This window comes from Bombus affinis, chromosome 9 (genome assembly GCF_024516045.1).
Source record: "Bombus affinis isolate iyBomAffi1 chromosome 9, iyBomAffi1.2, whole genome shotgun sequence".
Classification (NCBI taxonomy): Eukaryota; Metazoa; Arthropoda; class Insecta; order Hymenoptera; family Apidae; genus Bombus; species Bombus affinis.
In genome coordinates, this window is record NC_066352.1 from 9915453 (window position 1) to 9934060 (window position 18608).

Here is an 18608-nt window from a genome sequence, read left to right on the forward strand (position 1 = left end):
AGAACACAAAGTAGTATTATATTTCTTAAACCTTGTAATAGGCGAGTCTATTACGATAGAGCAACCACTTTGATAAATGAGGACATAAATTTAAAGAATCAAAGTAGCGATGGAGAATACAATATAAATCTATGACTGTACTGAAGTTGCCCGATAAAAGAGGATCGCTTAGGGTAACGTTATTTCTTCTAATAAATCAAACCTATAAATAATAAATTAAATCAGAATACATTTTGTTAGGGATAAAATATGAATAACCAAGTTGTGTACAATCCTGCTAGAATTGCGCGAAGAGAAATTCGTAAGAAGCTAAACATAGGTGGTAAGTTAATGTAATTAGAATTTGATATCATTAAATAATTATTTTAATAGAGCCTAAAAGTAATTAACATATATCCAAGTGTTCACGCTAAAAAGGAAATTCGTGGACCATTCCGAGGAGAATGAGTTTAAATCAGAGCAATTAAGACTCGAGCATCACACGAAAATATTCGCTTCGATGTGTCCGGATGAAATTCTGGATCACTATAACGATTATAATACCAGAATGTATTACACCACTTTAATGCTTGGTGACATATCAGGTATAACACGATGACGATTCCATTCTAAATAAAAACAAATTTGCGGAAACATGTAAATATAAAATTTAGATTAATAATCAAACAATAAATAACGTAAAGATATTCCTGATAAAGGGTTTACAGACCTCGCTGAGAAATACACTAAAGGAAAAGGCGGACCTTCGAAACTGACAGAAACCTTGAACAGTTACATCGGCGCTATGGTACAAGAAATACTTTCCCACAATGGTGACGTGTTGAAATTTTCTGGGGATGCGTTTATCGTGATGTGGAAGCTCCATGAAGGAATGATGATGCGAGACTTGGCCATAGCAGCGATGCAAACTGCTTGCATCATTCAGAAACATTTTGGGTCCTATAATACTGAAGTTGGAGTGACTCTTAAGGGTTTGTTCAACGAGAAGAAGATATCTCTCGATATTATTATTATTGAACATTCGAGCATTCGTAATTTACAACAGGCTTCTAATATTTTTTATAGTAAAATTAGCTATTGCTTCTGGAAAGACATACTTCACATCTATCGGAGATCCCGAATCCATGTCACACTATATTATCACCGGTACACCAGTGTGGGATGTGAAATTCGCCGAAGGCCTTTGCCGGTAATCAGAAAAGACTCACGTTAGTGATTTATAATTTTTATATTAATTTTATTAGAGGAGGCGATATCCTAGTGGCTCCTAGTAGCTGGCAGTGGGTTAATCCAAACGAATATGTCCATGAAACGCTTCCAGATGGTATACACACGCTTATTATATCTTGCACGAGCATGTGGTATCAAGCTAAAGACGACGAATTAATCACCAGTACAGATGGTAGTATTAGAATTCAAATATACCTTTGTCGTCCAAGTCTTTCGTAAAAGTTTTATGAAATCAAAAAATATATCTTTCATACTTTACATAGACGAAGACAACGAATATGAGCCGGATTTGTATGATTCGATGATAATTCCCAGAATAGATCCTGAGTCTAAGATGGTGATGATGAATATAACTGGTACAACTTACGAGAGTGGAAAATTTAAGCAAGTCGATTACAGCTGTAAGCAGAACAGACTGTCATATTCTTAGAAAAAATTCGATGCTTAAAAATATAATGTTTTTAGTACGGCCTAAAGTTATAAAGGCAGCACAAGCTTGTTTGAAAGAAGCTTTACGAAGCTACATGCTGAGACCAGTCATTCGGTCTACCGAAATGGACGAACCATTGGAATATCTGACCGAAATGAGACAGGTGGTGATTCTCTTTATCAATGTAATCACTTCCAACGTAGGCAAAAATCAATTAATTGCCTTAGTGAACTTTGCTTATAAACTAGTGTGCAAGTAAGCCTATTTTCTTCTCATCGGGCTGTGATCTATTTTATCGATCAATCTTCCTACGACTTTTCGACTGAAGGATCGTCGATGGGGTGCACGGATGCGTGAACAAAACGTCACTCTTCGACAAGGACTTAATGTTCCTTTGTGTGTTCGGTTTACGAGGCGACAAACACGAACTAGAATCGCAAATCGGTTTAAGATGCGCGTCGGAGTTACGATCGAATCTCATAGCGATAGAAAATGTGAAATCTGTAACGGTAGGCGTGACAACGGGAATGACATACTGTGGAGTCGTAGGGCACATTTTACGGAGAGAATACACCGTGATTGGAATATCAGTGAACAAGGCTGCGAGGCTTATGGTGGCGTATAGAGACAAGGTGAGAGTTACTGTATAACCAAATATTAATTTACCGAAGGAAAAGAAAAACAAAGAATTGCTAGGTGGTCTGCGATCGAGAAAGTTTCCTCAATTCTCACTTAGAGGCGAGGCACTTCATTTTACAAGAACCAAGATACTTAAAAGGAATCACCAATATCGGACCGATATATGAATTTCAGGAACAACCAAAGTAATTCTATTCCTGCTATTAACATTTATTTTATATTAACATTTTGGGAACAAGACTACTGAATTCATGTCTAATTCATTAGGTACATTGTATCAGACTTAGTTTTCAGTAAGTATCCTTTACTTGGTCGAACCGTGGAACTTAAAATTTTTAAAAGGATGCTAATGAGACTCTTAGAATATTCCAAGAGGAGTGAAGCAAACCGTGACGCTCGACCAAAATATAATACGCTTATCATAAAGTACTTATCCTTATTATTTCGCCATTACAGTTAAAACATTCTATCGAATAATATACATTTTTCAACCATCGTAACCACAAAGAGGCGACCCACGAATAGGAAAGACAAGGTTATTAGATGAATTCACGCAAAACATTCCAGTGGAAACGCGCTATAATTACATTTCTTTACAAGCAGGGGATAACAAGGTTGACCTTTTCAATTGCTATAAAATTTTAGAATTTAATCAATAATCATCAGTATTAACATTTCATCGATAAGATATTTTTAATATAAAACAGAATGAAATTTAAATGTATGCGCCAAAGAAATGTGATTTATCTCTTAGAGTAGGCCCCGTACAACTTGGTACATTTATTATTTTCAATGCCTCTTGGTTTCACCCGCACTTCTACGCGAAAAGAGCGCGAAGACAAACTGCTTTTACGACTGGGCAAAATGAAGCACACGTACTACCTGTGTGTTTTTAATCAACCCTTCAATGTGCATTTCTCTATCACTCATCGTTACAACGCTCTCACTGATATGGACAAACAAAAGCTTTTGAGAAAGTTCCTATTGAAATTAATGAAAGGCTGTTTCGAAGAATTGTGGGTGGTGATCATCGATGATGCGGAATATGTCGATCGAGAGTCTTTGGAAATCTTCGATGTCCTTACAAAAAGAGACAAAATATTCTTTGCACTGACTATTGGTCGGAAATTGAACACAGACTTTTCGTTATATTTAAATTTTTTGCACAGAGCGAAGGTACTTATTCATTTGCTTTTTTTCGAATATGAATCGAATAGCAATGAAGACTTGAATTGTTCGTTAAAAGGTAATTGAATTGATGGGGATAGACAAGTGGTTCCATGCTGGCTTAGCATGTCAGATACTTAACGTAAATGGTTTACCTGCAGAGCTGGAAAAGTAAATTGAATAAACTTGCAGATTTGACAAAATTCTGTCACTGATCTTATCTCAATTTTTCTAAAGACTGATACAAGAAAGAAGCTTCGGGAATCCTGGCTGGATCGAGAGTTATTTAGTGAGTCTTCTCCAAGTCGGTGGTTTAGAGATAGTAAATATAACGAAAAGGGAAGCAAATATAAAGGGCTATGTGTTACCTCCTGTATCTATGTTGGAAAGGTTTACTCGAAAACATATACTTATGCAAATGTTATGAATAAGTACTAATCTCGCGGAATTTAAAATCAGATATATTTCACCTGTAATGGAAAGAGACGGATCTAGTCCTATCGATTATCGAAAAGACAGATGGCAGATGTACAGAGCGAGCTTCAAAGTACGTTCTTACCAATCTTTTACATGAGATGATAACAATATTTTATTTCAGGACAGCATGATATCGTTGTTGGAGGAAGACATGATGACTCTAAAGAAACCACATTTGAGTATCGACAATGAGGAAACCATAATCGCGATTTGTAACATTGCCGAGAACTTCATGTATGAAGAAGTGGATCCTGAAATTACGATGGATGGTAAAAAGAAATACTAATCCACCAGAATAATATCATATTGATAAATAAGAGGAAATATCTTGTTACGTTAGCTATGATATTGAAGCTTTTCGATTCGTTGACACCTCTTGATCAACTTCTCTTGAAATGTGCCTCAGTGATCGGGGAAACGGTGAATAGACATATGCTAGAAAGTTTAATGTCCATCACACCTAAAAGAGAAATCGGTCTTGGTAAAAAACGTTTATTATTTACGATATGATAATGTTTACTTGACCATCTAGAACTGTACGACTTATTAGCTATTACGAAACTCTTTGAAATACGAGTCTTCGGCTGTGCAATTGGGGACTTCTCCAAAAATGTGGGCCCTATAGTATTTATAAAAAATATGCGAAATCCTAATTCAGAGATGGACGTATTCTGCAAGTGTATCGGTCTCACTATTCCAGGTATTAATTGCGATCAAGAACTAAAGCAGTTAAGGGAAATGTATAAAGTTACACATATATGTAAATTGACTCGATGACTTAACTACTGCAGAGATGTATTTTCTTAGATGAACTGGTAGATTTGCCAAGATATGCTTCCTGCGGCTTGATGAGATTTAAGATGTCAATGTTTCGTGACACCACTTATCAGTACTAATTTAATTAATTACAAGATAATTATTGATATTAAAAAATAATCACATAATATTAATAAAATATTCATGAAGATTGCTTACGGAAAATCAGAAGATAGAATTGCACAACCAGGCATTGAAATATTTGCAACACTATACAAGACGTTGTGTTTCTTGCGGAGAAGGTCAATTCGCAAGATTATTGGGGGAAACATCAAACAAAGAAGATAGAAAAAAAAAAATGACAGACATCGATGAAATGTTTGAACTGGATTATAACGATGAGGCTGTTAACAAGGAAGACGAAAAAAGTAAATTGAAAAGTTTTGAAAAACCCTATCAACTTTCGATAATATCTTCTCGAGTAACATTGATTTTATAACATTAAGTAATAGAGAAAAAGGAATTACTTTCTTGCCTGAACCTATTTCGACGTGTGGAAAGGAAACCGACGGTAACGTTTTCGGATGTAGATTTTTCTAACTGCCTGTGCGAACTGATATTGATGACAGTCTATACTCAAATACTCGATCATTGTCGTGGCATTGGTAAGTATTGTTCTTAATTATAACTCGTCCAATTAGTAATTACGACTTACCATAACGTGATTAAAACATAACATTTCAGGGAATATTGAAAAGACACTCACTGCTCTTCTAGAATTTGCAGAAATTTGCTTGATGAATTGTAATATACCTCAAGCTCGAAAGCTTCTATCAGAAAGCGAAACTGTCCTAGTGAAGGTATACAAATTTCTGTTCTAAAAATTTAATATTTATGTAATCCAACACATCTAATACTTGAAGCTATTCGAATCGAACGAAGACGAAATAGTTCTTTTACCCTATCTCACTGCGAAGATACAGACTCTTCAAGGACAATGTTTTCTTGAAAGCGGTTCCATTTTCGAGGCCGAAGAATCTCTCGAAATGGCATTGAAAAATTTAGGATACAGATTTCCAAAGCTAGAAATGATGATCGATCTGAACTCACTCACGCAATTGATGAACTTAAAAATAAAATTGATATGTTCCAAGAAGACAGAGCTGCTAAACAGTCCCGAAGGAGACAATGTGGATTATACTAAACAATTATCAGAATGCTTGGCGCAAATGTTCGAACTCTTCAGGGTAATTGACTGAATTGAAATTATGTGAACGTAAAACATATTTATACTGTTTTATACAGTTTAAAGGGATGAAGAAACACGCTCGCTTAGCAGCAATGTGGGGTTTGAACGCAGCTTTGGAATCTAACAAAGATTTGTACATTCTCTGTACATCGTTCACCAACATGCTAATCACAGCACATATGTATCAAGACAGGTGAGAATTTTCAGATTATGATCGAACATTCGATATTATGACGAAACTTTTATACTATTCTACAGATATATAATTCCATATTTGGAACGAAGAGCTATCGATATTTGCAACGAAAGCAGAGAAACACTTGAAGCTCAAGAACTGAATGTGATCGTTCAACTTTACGCAGGAATATTCTTTTCTCGCTGGATAAGGGGACAGATCTCAAAAGCTATTCAAATCGGTTTCATTTGTAATAGGATGGCCAGTGCGATGGGATCCACATTCTTGAAGCTGCTGGTACTACCACGATTAATTCATTTGCTGATGATCTCTTGCCGACATCCGGAAGTAGTTACTCAATTAAGGGAATTAGGTAATAAACTACCTAATTATAATTGTTGATACCTTTGATAAAATTCGTAAATATTCTATATAATTATAGAGTTTATATCTCATCATAATTTTGACAAATCTGGACGTACTTGGTATTATGCACTTTGCGCTGACATCCATTTAGATACTGGATTAACAATTCTCCCTTTCCAAGCTTGTGAACAGTACTTTCTTCAGGAAGGCGAACAAATGATCAGTTTACATGATCCGGAAGCGGAAAGACGATATTTCACGTCAATGTGGCTATGGTATCTACTCATAAATTTTCGTCTTAATTTTTATAGAAAACTGAAAAATATATCATTAACATCAAAACAAAAATTGGTAACATTTGTCTGTAAGGTGTATTAGAACTGAAGAATGGGAAGCTGCGAAAGTATGGAGCGGTAGAAACGTAGAAAGCATTAACATAATGGATGAACATATAGTTGCAGCAACAATTACTGCTTTAAAAAAGCTCGAAGGCCTGCTAATTCTTTATGGTATATATTTTTTTACTTCAAAGTTTAAAAGCAAAATTCTTGGGAATTTATTAAAACATTATCTGCATAGTGCATAAACTAAATAGTCGAAATGCTGATGCAGCTATTACTATGATGGAGATTAAAAACATATTTAAAGATACAAAGAAAATGAGCAAAATTGTTGAAATCGTAATTCCCAGGTATACTTTAATATTTATTAACAGCTTCAATTCTAAATGAGTAAATTATAATATTGAAGTGAAATATTTGGTATTACTATAGATATATGTTGCTGAAAGCGTATTATTGGATGATAAAATCGCAGAAAAGTAACGCAATAAAGATTTTGAAAAAATTACAGAAAGTATGCAAAAAAATGGAAAACAAAATGATTTACGCATGGGCACTACATTGTGAAAAGGTTTCTATCAGAATCTTATCTAATGATATATTCTTTCTACACCTTTTTTTAATTATGAAAAGATAAAATTGTACAAAATGTTAAAACATTTCCAGGTTTGGTCAGGTGGAATCTCTTCTGTACATACAGACAAATGGAGAGAAATCGCGAACAATAAAATACTAGATAAATGGGATGAAATCAATGTTAATAATTCAAATATGATAATCTTTACTTTTCCCTTACCAAAATATCTTCTTTGACAACTTTTTATTTTTAATTTCAATTAAAATGAATGTAGTTATACAAAATAAAATAAATATTATAATAAAATATTGTCGAAAACGAAAATTTGTGTCTACTTCTTTTTTTATTGTAATCTGTTTATGTGCAATCTATCATACAATGATATTTAGCACAGACTGTATAGTTCAAATTTTAAATAAAAAATGAAACTCAAAACAAATGACAATGGTAAAACTCGATGATCAATTTTCTGATTTTGTATGCTTTGGGATACTTGTTAAAATTATACGTAAAATTAATCAAAAAAACTCTAATATTAAAATAGCCTGTTATAAACAGGGTATTTAATAAAATTAATACTTATATATATTATTAATACCATAATAATATTATTAATATTATACTAGCAAGTAATCTAAATACAAATTTTATACAAATAAAAATGCAAACTGCACCTTCACCTTCAAGTAAACCATTAACAGGTTGTCAACTAATTTTACCAACCTTTCCTACTAATTCTAATACGGTATGTTTTTTTAAAAATATATACTAATAATTATAGAATATTTTCCAATAGTAAAATAATATGTTAACAGGTTTGTTATTCTACTATTCTTCCCTTTGTACCCACAATGCCTAGAGGTTTTGCAAGCTATTATAATAAATATCATCCATATACAACACTACGTAATATCTGCACTTTTACCTGTCCTCCTTATAGTAAGATATATTTTTTAACCAATGAACATAATATAATACAAAAACGAATAAAAAATAACAATATTGTTTTTTTCAGCATCTAGTGTGTATAGATGCTAAGTACAATTTTCAAAATAATATAATATAAATACTATATAGGCAATTAAATAAAATTATACTTGCATATTATTAATATACAGTATCATATATAAAATACATAAAAATCTATATATCGATGAGAAATTTATTGTCATGAGAAATATAAATTAAATACATATGAATTTTTATCGTAAAATGATTTTATTTTAAAGTACAATTCAAAAGTTACCTTTTGTATATAACACTCTACCATTCCCTTACTTTACCTTGGCAAGCATATGTCAATTTCCATGTTTTATATTCCTTTTTCTTCCTTTCCACTTGATTGTGCCTTGGTTTTACCTTACATTTTATGTATGCCCTATCATTTCTCCACATTAATAAGCAATGTCTACACCTTCGTTTTAATACAGTCTTCATTTTCAAACCACATATGATATTATACATTGGTAGTGATGGTTGCAATAATATTGAACTAATTTTATTCATATACATATTTGACAAATTATTTGAATATTGTTTATCACATATATGGTGCATATTACGATGAATAATTTTTGTGAATGGTTCCATTGATGATAGTTTTGGAGCCATACATTTTATCGTTTGACAGGTAGTTCTGAATAATGAATATATATTCATTGTTGCTCTGTAAAAATATTTTTGCATATATATACAAATTTCGTAATTTAAAATGATAAGATTTCTACGTTCAAACATAAAGTTAACCTTAACTGAAATGAAGTAAAATTGATTTTACTAACCAATGGGCTTCGATGAAACTGTCATAAGATGATAATATTACAAATAGAAATTTGCAATAATTCATAAATTATTTAAATGTTAAACTTCGCTTTTCTGCTGTACTCTCCTTAGTTATACTGGCTTCACTAATGCACACAACAAACTTAACGTTACATAACCACAATTATATACGATCGTGCGTATAACAAAAACATTAAAGACCGTTCACATGTTTTTAATTAATTATATAATATATATAAAGTTATTTTAATCGTATATTATAAACGTAATATTCTATGCGCAATCAGTTAATCAATTCTACGATACTTGTCATAATGCAAATGAATAAAACACACTGTATAAAGAAATGCCCTATTTACGTCGCACTTAGGACAAGTTAGTTTCGACAGCCATTTTATAAAAAAATTCTTTGTAACTGGATAAACTGGTTTGTTCGAATAGAGACTTGAAGATAAAAAATGAAATATATTAAATATTTCCTTATATAAAGAAAGTTAAATCAAAAGAAATAAAATATAACCTACAACAGCCAAAACCAATAGTATGAAAAATGAAGTATTTGGATTATCTTATTTTAACCGTGATACAAATGATGCAACTGTATTAATGAAGAGACTTTTTTTCATGTCGTTTAATCAATCGTAATAACAAATTTTTTATTTAGGTTATGTTTTATTCTTTAGTTTCTTAACAAAGATCTCTCAGACTGCTTATTAGTTTGTTATGTAAAATATTGTTTGCAGTAATATATATCCGAATTTAATGAAAATAATAAACGTGAAATTATCAAAATGTTGTTAAAAAAAGTAAATAATTTACTACAAATTTTTGTAAGTATTTTAGTATGATAATATTTATTTTTTTGTTTTTAAATTTTCAAAAATTTGGTCTAGCAGTATTATTACATTTTCATAATTAAGGCTGAATATTTCTAAATTTGCAGGGGTCTGGTCAGAAAGTATGCAGTAGGTACCTAAATTTTATACCTGTAGTCGTAGAACAGAGTGGAAGAGGAGAACGTGCATATGATATTTACTCACGTCTCTTAAAAGAAAGGATTATTTGTTTAATGGGCCCGGTGTGTACCCTGTTCCTTTTAATCCATTTACATTTAAACTCTTCTAGAATTTATCATTTATCATTAATTTTTTAATTAAAAAATAAAAAAAATTATATCATTTTATAGATCACAGATAATGTGTCCTCTGTAGTGATAGCTCAACTCTTATTTCTTCAATCAGAAAATAGTAAAAATCCAATTCATATGTATATTAATTCACCTGGTGGAAGTGTAACAGCTGGGCTTGGTATTTATGATACTATGCAATATGTTTTACCTCCTGTTGCAACATGGTGTGTAGGACAAGCATGTTCAATGGCAAGTTTATTATTAGCTGCAGGAACAAAGGGTATGCGTCATTCATTGCCTAATGCAAGAATTATGACACATCAACCATCAGGAGGTGTGTCTGGCCAAGCTACTGATATACAAATACAAGCTCTAGAAATATTGAAGCTTAAAAAGCAAATCAACCATTTATATGTCAAGCATACAGGCTTAGACCTGGAAAAAATAGGTATGTGAATTTGTAAAATCATGTTAATTAAATGTTTACAGTACATTACAATTTTACAGAACGCTGTATGGAAAGAGATAATTTCATGAGTCCTACTGAGGCAAAGGAATTTGGAATTATAGACAAAGTATTATCTCATCCAATGCAAGAAGAAGAAGCAGAAGCTGAAAGCACAAAATTATCTTTGAAAGAAGCTACCATTGAAGTTACTAATCAACCTTGATATTAGGGTTAAACAACACATGTGCTTAAAATTATAAGATTTTATTAAAACATGTATTTATCGATATCTAAAAATAGTAATAAAATATTTTTAAAACAATTTATATCATGTATATAACTATTTAAGTACAGCAAATCTGTCCATGTTTTGTAAATATCATGTAAATGTATAACATAGAATGATGATTTCATAAATGATAAACATATGAATTGATGTTTTGATAAAAAACCATTCATATTTCTTTTATATTCCTCAGGCAAGCAATACATCACCAAGCATTCTCGCTATATGTCGAACATATGTAGTACTATGATTATGAGGCGGAAGGAGCATAAGGTTGTAACGGAAGACAAGATTTTGTATCGAAATATATCTATATACAATTAATAATTAATTTTGATTTGAATGGTTTGTCCAGCAAGTATTTTTTTATCGCAGTTTAAAATAGCAGTCACGCATTTAAAGTATTCTTAAAAATACATTAAGTTTATAATTCCATTAATGTTCTATTATCACCAAAAATACTTCATAAAAAGGACGGAATTGATTACGTGTCTCAATGCTAGACAACAATAAAGCACTTCACAATATAGTGACATTGTATGTCATTAAAAATATTCCCCTAATACCAGCTTTTGCAAAACCAGTGTCGTATCTTTTTTTTGCATGTAAATTGCACGATCACTTTGTAAAAATCACTGAGGGCATACTTGAGCATGTGCAAGCATTAATATATCCTTTTTTTCTTTAGGAAATCTAAGTTCTCTTCCAGCTAAACGTGCTGCTTCAAGTTCTCTTTCAGCTAATGCCAACTCCATAGCAACAACGCCGCCGCCGCTTTCATGTTCTCTTGCTACCCAATCTAGCGCCATTTGACTACGCATATCATCATCTAAAGCTCGGTGACTGTAATGAGCAACTACTTCTTGTCTGCTACATTGCCTTTCTCTCATTGCTTTCAAAGACCCATTCCAATGAAGTAATTGGAAGACCGTCATTAATTCTTGAAATTCTAACATTGTTCTCCCACGGTTGCATTCCAACATAAAACGAAATGCACCTATACCTGTATTTGGATCTTCTTTCTCATCTCCATTCCCCTAAAAATTAAACAGTTCATTTAATATAGTTCCCACGAATAATAAATATACTCAAAGAATAAAATTAAGAGCATACCTGTGTTTGATTGCCAACACTGTTGGAAGATGCAGAGGGCTTAGCAAAGCTAGCTCTTGCTTCTGCAACAGCTTTCTCTATGAAATCATCTGTTATCTTACGTGCTGGATGTTCATTGAAAACAGAATTCATTAAAGCAATTTTTGCTGCTGATCTACGAGCTTCAGCTTTAGTGGGGCAATTTTGAAAACTACCAAAGCAAGATCCGCCAGGGAGTGTAACATAACATACATAAGGTGGACTGGTACCAGGTACAGATTCATAAATAACTAATGCTCCGTTTCTTAGCTCTGTTCCTCTACTTTGTTTCATCTGCCAAAACTCTTGCAAAGCTTCTACCACATTTACTATAAGAAAAAATGAAATAATATATAACAAATTTAATATTGAATAAAAAGAAAAAAATAGTAATACCTCTTCCGTAGCCTTGAGTATGCTTAGCAAAGCTGTTAACAACTGCTTCTACTGCTTCCTTTAACACTTGCTTATCTCTGGCATCTACCAAACCACCTGTGATACCCATATTTTCAGGAACACGAGATTTTGTTTTAACTGGCATTATGCCCTGCATCACCTTTTAAAAGCTCACGTACATTTACGTCCTATAAAAGTAATAATTATAATTCTTTGATTGAATAAACTACATAATAAAAAAAACTTCAGATTAAAAAAAAGTAGTTGTTGGCGAAATATAAATGAAATTTTTGTCTCGATATTGAGATTGAAGACTAGTCGATCATAAAACGAAAGAAACGAACAGATGAAGTAGAGAAATTTTAGTTACATACGTAACTAAAGTTAGCGAAACAAGATTAGCAAAGATTATCTTTCTGAAACGTTCAGTATGACAGGTCTTGGATGTTATACAAACGACGAAATGGAGAAGGAATTGCTACGACACCGGAGAGACTGAATATAAAAAGAAACCCTGGTGACCCACCTGCAGAGACCCGAATGCCCAGGAATTCGTATAACTTACTTTCTGACCCAGCGCTACGGGATCAAATTGCAATACACATATAACGTGTTTAATGGCACCGGACCACTGACGATTTCCAGAAAACCAGGGCTGTCTACCTCGGTCAAGTACCCCATGGTACGATGACACTATCACGGAGGATTGCCAACTGATTATCAACATTCTCTACCAAGCGCAGTGTCGGATTCTATGAACAAGGAACCCATGCCCAAATGTACACTTTCAATGTTATATATTAATATATCAATAGAAAAGAGAGAGATAGCCGAAAAAAGAGGGAGAGAGAAAACATATGGCCAATAATAAAATATTATTTTAAATATACATAAATTTGATATTAATTCTATCTTATTTCGAGAACACTACAAAACTATAGCTATTTAGAATTGTAATAAATTGAAATATTTAAAAATACTTATTATTGAATGATTAAAAAATTAAAAATATAGATTTGTTACGTTTAATTGTAGTATAAAATATATTTTAATTATTCCTTCATATATCATAAAATTAATGAAAAATATATAAAAATATAAATACGACAATGAAAATGTTTAAATAAAGTAGATAACTCACTGATCCGTAAGATTACACATGCAAATAGAGCGCCATACATTAGTTGCTGTTGTTACTAGAAATTATAATACTCAGTTGATAAAAAAGAACCAGTCAAAAAGTAATAATCATATTTATCATTCTATCACACTTATTATTTCTGGATCATTTTCAATTCAACAGAAACAAAATAACGGGACTAATAATGACTAGAATTAAAATTAAGTATGATCATAAATACAGAAGAGATACGGGAAACTGAATACTACATACTTAGACTAATTAGAAATAGACTAATAATTTAATCAATGTTCTACAATTAATATCATATCATTAGAATATTTTCTTCCTTTTAGACAGAAATTTTATTTTCAATTTTAGAGAGAAATAGGATAGATGAGCAACTGGAAAAAGGTTATCAACCGCTAGTAAAGTTGCAATCTTACTCTGTGTTGAATTAGTAACGTTGGAAATGACCAACATGGTAAAGAGGCCTTGAAGTCCCAGACATGTAAGACAAAAAATCCATTGGATGATAGATCTATTCTGTATTTTGTTTGTGGCTGAATATAATCTCAGATATAACTATTCTAAATCGTAGATGGCGCAAAACAGCTAATTTTTTGCGAGATCGGTATTTCAGTTATACAAAATTTTATATAATGTTAGATCTATGCTCTATCTTCTGTGTTATATCGTCTGCGATCATATTATTACATTCAAATAGACAATTAGACACACACATTGATATTAATAGTGTGCGTCAATTCATAGATATGTTATTATAATAAAAAATTTGTTTCGCATCAAAATGTAAATTAAACATTTTAAATTCAATTAAGTGGAATATGTAAAGATATATATCGAAATTATTGATTTATAATGTCTACAGAAAAGTGATACGTGGCAAAATATCTTTTATTCATATTTCTATGATTCATGACTTCTCCTTAGAGGGAAAGCAATTTACGCGCGTACATTTCCCGCGTGGTCAAGGCGTAAGAATATGCGTGCATTAGTACACATTTGTGTGTGTACACAGATCAGCTGAGCGCCAGCTGTGCTCTTCGTTGCGACCAATAGGAATCGCGTATACCATTGCACAGCAGCGCCTCAAATACACGACCGGTGACCACAGGTTTGGCGTTCCCGCGAAAGCAACACGTAAACTTCAGTTCGTGAATTAAAAGTGTTATTTTATATGTATATACTCGGTTTTGCACGATTATGTACCTGTTTTAGTTGAATTGCATACAGTGTGTTTAAGTATGATAATATTTTCTCATATTCTTCGAAAAAGTTGTGGTGAAATCGAGCGGGAAACAGATTCGCAGATCGCGTGGGTGCTGTGACTCCTTGGATTTATGCATCGCTTGTATACAATATTTAATGTTTTCAAACGACTGTATCGCGTTGTTTGAGTAAAACATAGTTCTCCTGGTTAACGAACAGTGTTTTTTTACAAACTTATACAACATTTTACCTTGTAAAAGCGTGACAAGAACAGGGCGTCTGTCAGAGGACGCCAACGTTGCACTGCGTTCGTATAGTCCTTAAATACAACGCACGTACATGAAATTAATAGTGTTTATGAACTGAAATTAAACGATAGGACTTCAAAGAAAGTGTTTACTGAAAATTTGGGATTTTTTTCCCCCTTTGAGGTTATGTTATACATATAGAGGGCGTGACAGTGGCATATTGCAAGCAGGGGTTGGTCATCGTTTCGCGCGCTGGTCTCCCGCGCTTCGAGTTCCACGTCCCGTATTTTTTTGAAGAATTACTATTCTGTGATATCTCGAAGCTTGAAACTGTATCAGAAGAGACTTTAATAAATTTTCGTGCCAAGAAACATTTTATAAATGAAAATTTATGACACAAAATATTGAATCAAACGCAGCCAAGTATACGTGCATTATGGCGATCGGGTGCGTGTAAGCTTTGCGCGCTCTTTTACTTTTTGGCATTTTTCTGGCTAAATTACGGAGCGTATACTATAATAATTGAGCGGACGTTAAATTAAAATACCGGCTAATTTATATCCACATTAAAAAGGTCCGTTCCCGTCCGAAATATTTTTTGAACACGTCGACAATTCCGAAGCAAAATGCCACAGACGAGGTGAGCGAACGAGTTTCCATTTGGTCTTAAAATTTCATACAATTCTTTCTGTATTTAGTCAGAAGCATTTAGAATTTGTTTGATATAAATTAGACTGATCTATACAATTTCCTGCGCTTTCTGATTTAAAAAAATTTGAGAAATATGCATGTATAACCTTCTTTAATCAGTATCTACTTTTTAAAAGCTGTAACAATATTATATGAATAATATATGCTTGGACTTTTATTCTATAGATTCATGAATACTTTCTAAATGACCTTATTAAATTGTAATATTTCTATGGAATATATTTAACTTCAAAAAAATGTTAGACGTTAATTAGGACGTAATTCTCTGTTACCTTCTAAAAATATTTTTATCTACTTTACAAAGACATTAAGCTTATTTAATATAATTTGATATTGCTGCAATAATCTCAATAGCAAATCATTCTCTTTCCTTATTCAGTTTACATGGGAAAAAATCACAGACTTATTTACAAGGAGGAAAAGTAATAACACAAACTTCAAAACGTAAAAGACGGGCAACAGAAATTTCTGAAGATTCAGAAAATGTATATCCGCCTAGTAAAATACCAACTTTATCACATGTGTCATACACAGAATCATGTCATACAGTACATTCTTTAGAAAATTCATGCACACCACATCAAGTATCTCCATTGAAAGAGCAACAAGAGCCAGCCACATGGTCTGAATTAAGAACTGCAACATGCTTTTTAACACCATCATCTTCTAATAATACATCAAATAGACCTAGCCCATTACCATCATTTCCATGGGCTGATGGTTCTCAGGTTTGGTCTCTTATGTGTTTGGGAGATCAAAAGACTATTACTCAAAGAAATCCACAAATGTTCCAAAGGCATCCAACATTACAACCAAGAATGCGAGCAATTTTGTTAGATTGGTTGATTGAAGTTTGTGAAGTATACAAGCTACATAGAGAGACTTATTATCTTGCAATGGATTATATAGACAGATATTTGTCCATTCATCAAAATGTACCCAAAAATCAATTGCAATTAATAGGCATTACATGCCTTTTCATAGCTGCCAAGGTTTGTATATGTATTTGTTTTTTTTTCTTTTTTACTTATCGATTTATTAGTTTTAAATGAATAATCGATAATCTTTTTATAGGTTGAAGAAATATATCCACCCAAAATAGCAGAGTTTGCATATGTTACTGATGGAGCCTGCACAGAGGAAGAAATTTTAGGAAAAGAATTAGTGATTTTAAAAGGCCTTGGGTGGAACTTATCCCCAGTCACTGCTCCTGGCTGGCTTAATATCTATATGCAAATTGAATCAGGCGATTGGTCAAGACCAAATGCATTTATTTACCCACAATATGGAGGTTTACAATATTCTCAGGCGGCTCAACTATTAGATTTAGCTACATTGGATGAAGGAAGTTTGAAGTTTCCTTATAGTCACATAGCTGCAGCAGCTATTTATCATACACAAGGAAGGGAATGTGCTTTAAGAGTATCACGCATTCCATGGGAACAGCTTGCACCCTGTGTCAAATGGCTTACGCCCTTTGCAATGACAGCTGCTGAAGAACACTCTCAGTGTCTTTTAAGGTCTACAATAACACCTGTGGAGTCTCATTCTGGATCTGGACTTAAGGCAACAGTGCCTAATATTGTAATGGATGAATCACATCGCATACAAACTCATGTCGTAGATTTGAACATGCTAGAAAGGGCGCAGCAACGATTAGTACATGAAATACCTTCTACTGACACAAATGAATCTGACTCTAATGCTGAACCTGGTAGACAAAGTCCAAATGAAAGTGGTATTTTAACTCCACCATCTAGTAGTCAAAAAAATTCTACCACACCGTCGCGTCCTCCACCACAGTTACATCCGTATACGTAATTAAATATTTATAAATACTTGATAGTCTTTGATTCAGCATTTCATTTACTAACTGCTGGTGAATGATTTTAATGTATGTATCTGTCAGAAAATATTAACTGCTTTGAACAGTTTTGCCTTTTGTAAAGTTGCACAATGTGCTAGTAAATATGGGATTGTACAAGTGCACGATAATTACAGTATATACTGTACTATTATCGTAAATAATACGGTGCTCCCCATTGAAGTACGTTGTCTTGGAACAATGATATTTATCATGTAATAGTAAGTCTTACAGTACAAGGTGTTAACCATTTTGTGTAGTAGTGTCCATAGTGATACTGAATTTATTTAATATTATATATTTGTTTTATTGTAAACGTTTAGAAGAAGTGCCTTACGTAGAGGAATGTAAACTTACATATAAGCCTATGGCTATCTTCTGTGATTATATCCATGCAGTGAATCTTGATAATACATTATATTAATACAGGCAGAATTAAAAATAACAATCATTTCCATAAATCTTTAGACAACATTAGTGCCTGCGAAAAGTGTCCTTAAAAACAATTGTTTTTATTAGTACTGAGCTAAATATTGTGAATAGTATTCTTTTATATATCACGCTTTATTTTAACGCAACGTATTATAACAATGCGTTATCAAGCCGGGTGAATGTATTTTTATGTATATGTACACTGTGAAGTACTAATAATAAAAAAAAAAGGGAGAGAGAGAGAGAGAGAGAGAGAGAGAGTGTGCGTAAGCATGAATGCACGGATGACGATACAAGACTATTAATTATCAAAATAAGATTTAAAAAATTTCGTGATGAATTTACACTGCCTTGTAATAAAGTGCGGCCGTTTATATACATTTGTATGAAAAATTTGACAATAAATACTTGTAAATCTGAT

At 32.6% G+C, this 18608-nt stretch overlaps 4 protein-coding genes across 8 annotated transcripts; 3 read left to right on the top strand and 1 right to left on the bottom strand.

The window, feature by feature from the left end:
- The first annotated feature begins 249 nt into the window (after positions 1 to 249).
- Positions 250 to 7731, top strand: LOC126920102 (adenylate cyclase type 10-like). The gene is given in 30 exon segments (XM_050730028.1): positions 250 to 322; positions 402 to 584; positions 699 to 971; positions 1066 to 1189; positions 1245 to 1402; positions 1494 to 1631; positions 1696 to 1915; positions 1989 to 2292; positions 2357 to 2484; positions 2567 to 2754; positions 2867 to 2913; positions 3059 to 3475; positions 3546 to 3637; positions 3704 to 3856; positions 3926 to 4013; positions 4065 to 4231; positions 4234 to 4424; positions 4494 to 4643; positions 4751 to 4832; positions 4910 to 5127; positions 5206 to 5364; positions 5444 to 5559; positions 5623 to 5946; positions 6005 to 6141; positions 6207 to 6496; positions 6566 to 6764; positions 6859 to 6998; positions 7069 to 7180; positions 7263 to 7401; positions 7497 to 7731. Coding segments are annotated over 30 exon segments (5157 nt in total). The 3' UTR covers positions 7644 to 7731.
- Positions 7732 to 9171: 1440 nt separating this feature from the next.
- On the top strand, positions 9172 to 11092 carry LOC126920609 (ATP-dependent Clp protease proteolytic subunit). Of its 4 annotated transcripts, none has more exons than XM_050731253.1 (5): positions 9172 to 9616; positions 9933 to 10019; positions 10133 to 10267; positions 10376 to 10766; positions 10826 to 11092. In XM_050731253.1, the coding sequence occupies exons 2-5, from the start codon at positions 9981 to 9983 to the stop codon at positions 10987 to 10989; spliced, it is 729 nt and encodes a 242-aa protein (XP_050587210.1). In that variant the 5' UTR covers positions 9172 to 9616; positions 9933 to 9980; the 3' UTR covers positions 10990 to 11092. The 4 variants fall into 4 exon arrangements, with proteins under 4 accessions (XP_050587210.1, XP_050587209.1, XP_050587211.1 ...); XM_050731252.1 differs by having other exon boundaries at positions 9172 to 9564; XM_050731254.1 differs by having other exon boundaries at positions 9571 to 10019; positions 10376 to 10496; positions 10584 to 10766.
- Positions 11015 to 13306, bottom strand: LOC126920608 (protein limb expression 1 homolog). 2 transcript variants are annotated; one of them, XM_050731250.1, is made up of 4 exons: positions 13145 to 13306; positions 12580 to 12767; positions 12166 to 12512; positions 11015 to 12089 (listed from the first exon to the last, which is right to left on the bottom strand). In XM_050731250.1, the coding sequence occupies exons 2-4, from the start codon at positions 12734 to 12736 to the stop codon at positions 11685 to 11687; spliced, it is 909 nt and encodes a 302-aa protein (XP_050587207.1). In that variant the 5' UTR covers positions 12737 to 12767; positions 13145 to 13306; the 3' UTR covers positions 11015 to 11684. The 2 variants fall into 2 exon arrangements, with proteins under 2 accessions (XP_050587207.1, XP_050587205.1); XM_050731248.1 differs by having other exon boundaries at positions 13106 to 13286.
- Positions 13307 to 14812: 1506 nt separating this feature from the next.
- Positions 14813 to 18607, top strand: LOC126920109 (G1/S-specific cyclin-E1). Its single transcript, XM_050730057.1, has 3 exons — positions 14813 to 15820; positions 16271 to 16883; positions 16966 to 18607. The coding sequence occupies exons 1-3, from the start codon at positions 15807 to 15809 to the stop codon at positions 17710 to 17712; spliced, it is 1374 nt and encodes a 457-aa protein (XP_050586014.1). The 5' UTR covers positions 14813 to 15806; the 3' UTR covers positions 17713 to 18607.
- The last annotated feature ends 1 nt before the right edge of the window (position 18608 follows it).